Source organism: Epinephelus lanceolatus, chromosome 10 (genome assembly GCF_041903045.1).
Source record: "Epinephelus lanceolatus isolate andai-2023 chromosome 10, ASM4190304v1, whole genome shotgun sequence".
In the NCBI taxonomy this organism is placed as follows: Eukaryota; Metazoa; Chordata; class Actinopteri; order Perciformes; family Serranidae; genus Epinephelus; species Epinephelus lanceolatus.
In genome coordinates, this window is record NC_135743.1 from 42,128,870 (window position 1) to 42,137,725 (window position 8,856).

General features: G+C 39.4%; 1 protein-coding gene across 1 annotated transcript in view; it reads right to left on the reverse strand.

The window, feature by feature from the left end:
• popdc1 (popeye domain cAMP effector 1) overlaps nt 1-2,923 on the reverse strand; it is a 42,935-nt gene extending 40,012 nt beyond the window's left edge. Inside the window, exon 1 of the mRNA XM_078171233.1 lies at nt 2,283-2,923. Coding sequence (XP_078027359.1) covers nt 2,283-2,788 — 506 coding nt within the window. The 5' untranslated portion in view covers nt 2,789-2,923. The remainder of the gene's footprint in view (nt 1-2,282) is intronic.
• Between the last annotated feature and the right edge of the window lie 5,933 nt (nt 2,924-8,856).

Genomic DNA, 8,856 nt, shown 5'->3' on the forward strand with positions numbered 1-8,856 from the left:
TGCGGAAAAAGCTTTATAAGACGGTTACAGGCAGCAAACTTGTGGATGTCCTTTGTTTACATTTTTTGTAGCCACTTCATTTAAATTGTCTGCCTTGTGATTAGATTTAATTTAAAATATTTCTTTTGTATGTGTTGGTCAAGTAATGTTAAATAAAAGTACATGATGACTAATGTACTGCTTTGGGGTCAATTCTTAATGTAAACAAAACTTTTAATAGTAATGCACCAGGTCAGAGGGTTCCTTGTTAAATATACTTTGTTAGTTCTCAGAAAATATCTTAATATCCAAGCAAATTTTGTATCAATAATTGAAATATACTTGACTGAGTCCTTGAAAATCGAATCGAATCAATCTGGAAAATCTGAATCGATACCCAGCCCTAATCAGCAGATGGATTTATTACTGTTTAAGCTGTTAAAATCATGCTAAAATCACATATCTGCGATCATAAAATCCTGTGGTTGGTTCGTTGTCTTTAACACCACAAATGAACCACACCAGAGTCCATCTGGAAGCAGACTGAGACCCACTTGTTTGAGCGGTCTCTGTTTGGTTGTTTGGTGCTCACCAGGGTTCAATCGACAACTTTCGCACCAGACCAAACGAACTGTACTAACCACACAAACAGACCCGAGTTCATTTTAAACTAACCAAACAGGTTAGGTCCTAAAGTACCCTTAGATACTTTGTCCTGCGCGTTTCTACCATCAATTTTACGTCATTGTAAGGTAGGAATTGACAAAGAAAATAAAAAGAATATGGGCTATTGGTCACAAAAGTAAAACCAAATGGTTGTCACATTGAGATTGGTTGCTCACCCGCCTGTCCACTTAAATTTTTTTGGCATGAATCTCACTTAGTATGACTGTATGAAAATAACTGTTAAATTTATGCAAGATAGGCATAATGTGTTAAAAAATGTAGAATTAAAAACACCATCTGGTTAAAAACATCCCTTTTGTTCAAGAAACAGACTTTGATGTTATGGTTGCTGATTATGATCTGGTAGTTTGGTAGAGGTGGGGGAAAAAATAGATAGGCTACATCACAGTATCACAACATTTTTGTGTGGCAATATCGTATCATGACACAGTGCCAAGTACTGATTTTTTATTTTATAAATTATTTCAAATACAAATTAAATTTATGGTAGCCTACTAGAATAATATAATCAATTTCTTTTTCAGTCCACTCTATACATTTGGCTGAAGTGACTGACAATTTCATTTTATTTACATCAGATGTTGACAAAGTTTACTTTGGGGTCATAATTTACAGTTGAAAAAAGGCAATAAGTCAGAAAGGTGAACAGGTAGATGAGCGGCAGCAAATTATATCTAGTGGACTGAAAAAGCAGCTGATTATATTATTCTAGTAGGCTACCTAAAATTTAATTTGTATATTATATTAATCATGTACAGTACAAAACAGATACCTGGCACTGTGTGACGATACCATTGCCACACAAAAATATCGCAATACCATGCTGTATCGATTTTTTTCTCCCACTCCTAGAGTAATATCATAAGTACTGTCTTTTGCTGGCTTCAAACACTGCATTACAGTAAAGTTATGCCATTTTATGATCTCACCATACTGTTGTAGCTGTTCTATTATTTGTCTTGCTTAGTCATTCTAATCATATTACTGATGATTAACCTATTCATCAAAAATCTCACTGTGTAAATATTTTGTGAAAGTGCCAGCCCTGCAATGTCATGGTAATATTGATATTGAGGTATCTGATAAAAAAATAGGCCTATCGGAATATTTAATTTTCTCCATATCACCAAGCCCTGAATGTATCAGATGCTTCCAGTCAAAAACTAAATCATCAGCAGGACCAACATTTTATTTATCAAATATATTAGGCCTACTAGAGATTTATTACTGAGAAGTTAACATGTAGGCCTATGTTAATCAGATCCATGTCTGTTGAGTAAAGATAATGTGCACCAAAATGAAAAGTTGATTTTTATCAGAATGTAGAAAAAGATGCTAAACTAGTTTCCACCCTTTGACCCCCTGTCCCACCGGAGCACTGAGATGTGGAATAAGTGAAATAGTGGCACCTATAACCTCAGCTCAACCTTTGCTGTGGCCTGGTGACCAGTTAGAGGAAAAACTCAATCTGTCAAACTGTCAATGCCGAATTGACAGGATCTGGCAAAACGTCACACTGTGAAAGTTTCGTTTTCTTTCTTTAATCTTTTAGCTTTAAACAAAACATTTTAAAGATGTAGGAATGTATTGGCATAGGGGTGATGGAAGTTAGTCACCTGCCAGACAGGAGCACCGACAGCTTGTCTATCGCGGTTTTCCCTTCTATGGCGAAGCAGTGGTCCCTCTCTATGGTGTGGATGTCTCCGTCACAGCAGGCCACTATCTTCCCAAAATGTGTAAGCGACACTCCGAGTTTTTTAAACATACAGTTGTAAAGCTCCTGGAACTCCTTCTCGAAGGAGACGCTCCTCAGCCGGTAGGCAACATGCAGCACTTGTCCCAAACACACCCCGAACAGCGCGAAACTCCACAGGAACGAGTCGGTGGTGCACGAGTCCGTCCAGGCCCACAGAGTGGTGCAGAAGAAGCCCAGAGTCAGAAAGGTGAACAGGTAGATGAGCCCATAAAAGCCGCTGCCGCCCATGAAGCCGAGGAAGAGGAAAATGTTGGCCAGGTGGAAGACGGAGCCCTCCGAGGAGTCTCTCCACTCCTCACATAACGGGTACGTTGCCGCCGCCGGCTCCACCGTGAAGTTCATGGCTTCGAAATCTGGAGGCTCCATGTCTGTTAAAGTCAATAAAACTACCAGCACATTTCACACAGATGTCCTCCAGGGTCTGTCAGAGCTCAGAGCCCGCACACAGCTCAGAAAACTCCGCAAACACAGCAGCGCAAACACAGAGTAACCTTATACAGTCTATGAGAGTAGCACACACACCTGACTGTGTGAAGAGCACAGAGTTAGCCCAGATACGACAGGAAGTAGAAAAAATAAAATGATAGGAATGTATTCATTGGCAAAAAAAGAAGTTCCAGACTAGGATATATCTTGAAACCGTGTTTCCGTTAATGCCTTGAATTAGGGACTGTTCTTTACATATAGGGTTTTTCATGTGTTGTGCATGCTGGTTAGTTGGTTTAATGGTTTATTTCTGGCCATATTTTAAATGAGATATAGAATAAAGTGACCTACAACAATAACTCTTGTAGCTGATTCAGAATGATCTAGATTTGCACACTTGTCACTCTGGCAGAAATCTTTTCATTTTAACCCAAACTACATTTTTTCCCTAACCTTTACATAAAAAAATCAATTTCCTGCAGAGAGCCCTCTTGGCAAAGTGAATGCAGCCTATTTATTGCATTTATCCAGGGCTGTAATCACCCATTTAACACTGTGAGGGAACATTTAAAATCTGCAACCCAACCCTTGAGGGGGGTCAGGGGAGAATTCTCCACAGGAGAAAGCTAAACTGACCATTTTACAATGTTTTGAAACAAAAATCATTTCAGGGAGGTAGCATATGTACACACTGTGCCTTTTTTAAAGTGACATTATATTATGACATTTTTAATGACATTTGTTATGACAGCACTCGTGCAGCGAAAGTAATGTAAATACAGAGAAAGTACAGTGTTCAACAATGATTGTACCTCAGCAGTCAAACAGTGGCTTCTGCTGGGGTACACCACTTGCCACTTGCACAAGCCACAAGCAGAACTTAAGCAGCCTCATACTAGAACCAGTAATACTGGACTACAACCAGTAATAATAATGGCAATTTGTTACATTTATGTATGATTATCATTACATTTGTTAATGATTATCTCTGGCATTGGTACATGGTTGCCTGTTGCTTGAGCATGTTTGAATATGAGAGGATGTGTTTTCCCTAGTATAGATTATAAGTATTACTAGGACTGTGCAATTAATCAAAATATTTTATTGAAATCGTACTATGGTCAAGTACAAACCCAGATTGCAGAGGTTGCAATTTTTTGGTACAAGTAAAATGTGTCACAACATACCATGACAAATGAAGCATTGTAGCACTGCAGAAATGGCCCGGCCTACAAAAAACATTCTAGATGTGTAAGGTAATATGATTGTTTGGTACAGAACCCAGGAAAAATCATGTCATCATTTAAATTATTTTTCAATTATTTATTCATTGTCTGTATCCGCTTGTCCTGTTCAGGGTAAGAGGTGTGGTGAAGTACACCCTGGGCAGGTCGCCAGACTATCACAGGGCTACTTTTTTTCAGTTAAAATGAAATGCAATAATTACCACTCCCACTGAAATCGCAGTTCACATGCAGTGTCTGTCAAAAACTCACAATATAATTATTTTGCTGCCTAGCCTTTTTTTGGGCCTCATTCTGTTTCTATGGCTTCAGATGAGGGTCACACTAGGAAAAGAATGTTGGAGGGGCTCCAAATACAATACTCAAAATGACAATACTTTTATTCTGACAGTCCAAATGTCTCATTTCCGATGTGTCTGTCTCTGTGTGGGTTGACATAGAAAAACCAAAAGGAAAAAAAAAAAACAGATCTAAAAATGATAGCAGTGGCCCTCTTGATCCTGGCGTCCTCCTTATTATAAATATGAAATGGTGATTGCCATGTAGGGTGGTGAAAAATAAAATTAAAAACCTATAAGATAAGTTAATATTACTATGAATGTATTCATAATAAGTGAGTGTGTAGTAGTGCACCTGAGTGAAAGAGGGCCAGAGATCAACTGGACTGATTTCTCCTCATTAATCAGAAGTATGAGGGCTTCTGAGAGTGACCAGAATAGCAGCATCCCCCCCTGTGTGTCTCTGGTCAAGGTGACTTTGACTATTTGCTGGATGGGAGAAAGCGAGTGTTGGTGAAATATCTGGGGCAGAGGAGGACAGAGCACCCCTAGGTGTGTTTCACATCATGCCAGACATAAGGAGCTGGTCCTGTGTTTTGTTCTTTTTTGTTTGTTTGTTTTGGGGTTTTTCAGATAGGGGTAATGACGAAGGAAACTAATACACAGGGCATCAGGTGCCAGTTTGGAGCTATTTTTAATGAGCACCAGAGAACTTGATAGAATTGTTAAGTTTGTGTCTGGAGTCTGAATACATGACAAAATGCACATGGCTCATTCATCAGGAATTATCTCCATACATGTCACCAGACACCAGCTTTTCCACCCTGGAATCTGTGTGTGTTTATGTGTGGTTATGTGCACTCATAGGAAAGTGTGTGTGCAGACATGCAAACCTGCTTTTGCAGTAAGTCTGGCTGAGCAGCCGAGAGCTCAGATAGCCACAGATGACACATTGCCAATTAGCACTAATGTTGATGTGTATGTAGGGAGCACGGCTGTATTGTCACTGCTGCTGGGAAGGCAGATCTATCCAATCACACACATACACACACACACACCACCTTCTCCAAAACACACTCCTTAGAGACAAACAGCAATAATTAATCTCCGTCAGAAGATGACCCATGGTGTTTTCTGTCAGTGCTCTCCTATTTTTAGCTGTCCCTGGATACAACTCTAACTCACTGGGCAGGGGAGTTGCAGCGATCCATTCTGGTGGCAGAGGCTCTCAGGTTCCATCTTACAAATGACAGCTATCCATGTGTGTTGGATTGCATTCAACAACACACTAAATCTGACTGACTCATTTCCAGCACTACATGACTTCCAGCACTGGAACACTTATGGTTCAATTAATTTGGTTAGAGTAAAGATTGACATTAAGCCAAAAATTAATGGCACATGCTGTGACTTTTTTTCCAGTACCAAATAGTACACCTGATACCCCAAATTTTGTCCAACCCAGTTGCCAGACAAAAGGTTGGCATTTTACGTTTCTGAAAACCACAGATACATTACATTTGCAAATATGATATTATTTGCCAAATAATGACAAAAAACAGCACTTGTTGATAAAACCTTGTTAGAGCAGGTAGACTAATCAGACAATTAAGCAAAATCACAAGAAAGGCAGTGTAGTCTAATGCTGGCATCCATACTCTTTCCCACCTTATGAATGATGGAGGCTTGAGACCATTCAAGGATTGTCAAAGCACATATGATTTATCTAGAACATCTTTTTATTTTGATTTACAATTGAAATCTGCTTTTCAAAGTTATGGAGATCCATCATGCAATATTTCTCTTTCTGTACACCTGCTTCTTAAGCTTCTATGTACTGAACCTAAATATGGGGCTTTCATATCCAATTTATATGAAAAGTTACAGGAAGCTACAGGTCCTGTAATGGGTGTGACCAAAGTCTGGAATGTTGACGTAAAGAAATGGGAACAAGTCACTAATTGGATGAGAGTAAGGGGAAACATCAAAATCTCATCAAGAAATTTGAACCACCAAATGATTTATTACAAATGTATTCACAGACTGTACTTTACTCCCAGGAAACACTATCAACTTCAACTTTGCTCCACACCCATACATACTATGCAGTAACAGACATATAGGAACCTATTTGCATACAATATAGCAATGCCCAGAGGTGGAGTTGTCCTGGTCTCAAGTGGCTTCTTTGATGGGATGTATAATTAAGCAATATCACACGAGAGGGACTGATGTTGTACTGTATATCGTCACGGCAAACATAGTTAAGTAAAAAGTAGGTTACCAGTTTAAAAATATATTTGAGCAATAAGTAAAAGTACACTTCAAAAAAAGGAACATAAAAAGTACTCGTTCCTATAATAAAAAAAAATACATTTTGACTTCCTTTGAATTACTTGTAATGCGTTTCAATGCATTACCCACCCCTGCAACGCCACAAAAAAACAAACAAAAAAGCAGCACGCACTTGCAAAATAGACATAAAGCCCAAATTTAGTACAAATATGGCAGAGCTGCCAGAGAGGCAACTAAATGTCTGAGCTTACATTGTGTCATGCAATATCACACGAGAGGGACTGATGTTGTACTGTATATCGTCACGGTTGTGATTCGGTCCTAGGCACGAGGCCGCAGGTGATATACGATATACAGTACAACATCACGACCCTGAGTGTGATATTGCTTTTATACAACAGTTCAACCACAGCTTAAGCAGCAATGCTGAGTAACGAAATGTTTTAGTGTTTCTGTTAGTCTGACTGCTTGTGTTTCTTCATCTGTCAGAGTAGTTAGGTCATCATGTTCTCAAATAATTGACAAGGTATCTCGAGGAATTACGGCTGTATTGGACGCTTCTGCAAGTACAGATTTATGGTCCTTTATGGTCCTGAATTTATTAGGTGAGGTCTCTAATTACCGTAGCTGCCAGTGGCCATGCAAAATCAACAACATTTTATAGTGAAAAAAAATGGAAAAAGACATGGACAAATTAACCAGCAGTGAGTTCCAGGCTCTACTGCAACAGGGGACAAATGATGCATTTCTGACTCGTCAAAGTAAAAGTGGCATCACTATAGCCTACCAACTGCTGGATGGTGTACAGTACATCTTGTCAGTGTTCCAACTGTATTTTAGTCCGCAGTTCTTGGGGAGCTCCTTAGGCAGTTCCTCTTGCAAGTACCTAGAGCTGTTTGGTCTGAAAACACCTAATGATAACATGATCAGACTTGCATTTACTTCTTATAGCTTTGGATGTTGGGAGCAATGAGCAGGATATTTGCTTGTTAACTCACAGACTTTTCCAGCCCTGCTTTAATTGACCCTGGTCTTCCTTCCCTGTAATAGATTCCCACCTCTGGCATAACAATGAGACGTATTACTACTTGGAGGGTTGTACGCCACAGCTGGACTAAGCAGTCCACAGACATGGTTTGACAGGCCTGCTGTACCTTGTTAAGGGAGCAGGGATTTCCAGGGAGGAGCAGCGCAGACAAAGCATGACATACATTGTGGCTGAGGAGGGACTTTACGTGGGCTTGAGGCGTAGGAAGACAAGATACAAGGGTGAGTAAGAGGCAGGTGACGGGAAAGTGGTGGTCACTCATTATTTTGTCTTTGAAAGCTTTTTGATAATGTGTTGAAAAGGCAAACGGTTCAGGATAGTTTCAAAGAAAGAGGATTTTTTGCTATCTGATGTGACGGTAATATCAAAGATGTTCATAAGGCTTTCCTCCTTGCCCAACCCATCAAACATCCATCGAGAGACATGAAATCTGCAAGAACAAAGAAGCCTTTACTCTTCATTTCCCTCAATAAAACGAGCCACCTTTTCCTCTTTTCATACATGGAGGGGAGAGCATTGTTACTCGTGCTGGCTGTCTGTCCATCAGCGATGCAGAACAGTGTGAAAATGTGTTCAAGTCTTTATCACACAGGAAATGAAAGAAGAGCACAGACGATGGGTTCAACAACCAACAAAGGAGAGTATGGAAATCAGATTCACCCTCCTTTTATCCTCCTTGCATAATGAGAGAAGAGTAGACAGGCGATTTCTTTCTGACCTTTTTTTCTGGATACCCTAGAGACGTCTATTCTTTTAGGGAACACAGACTTTATCTTCTCTAAAGGACAGAGGAACCAAGGAAGAGAAAGCTAACATATATTCACACATACACCAGGAAACCAACAGACATTCAACTGTAACCCCAAATTCCAAAAAAATTGGGATGCTGTGAAAAATGCAAATAAAAACAGAATGCAATAATTTGCAAATCCTTTTTGACCTATATTCAATTAAATACAGTAAAGAGACAAAATAATGTTCAGTCCGATAAATCATTGTTTTTGTAAACATACACTCACTCTAAATGTAATGCCTGCAACACGTTCCTAAAGTTTGGAGTGGTATGTTTACCCCCATGCTAAATCACCTTTAACTTTAACAACACTCAGTAGGTGTTTGGAAACTGAAGACAATAATTGTTGA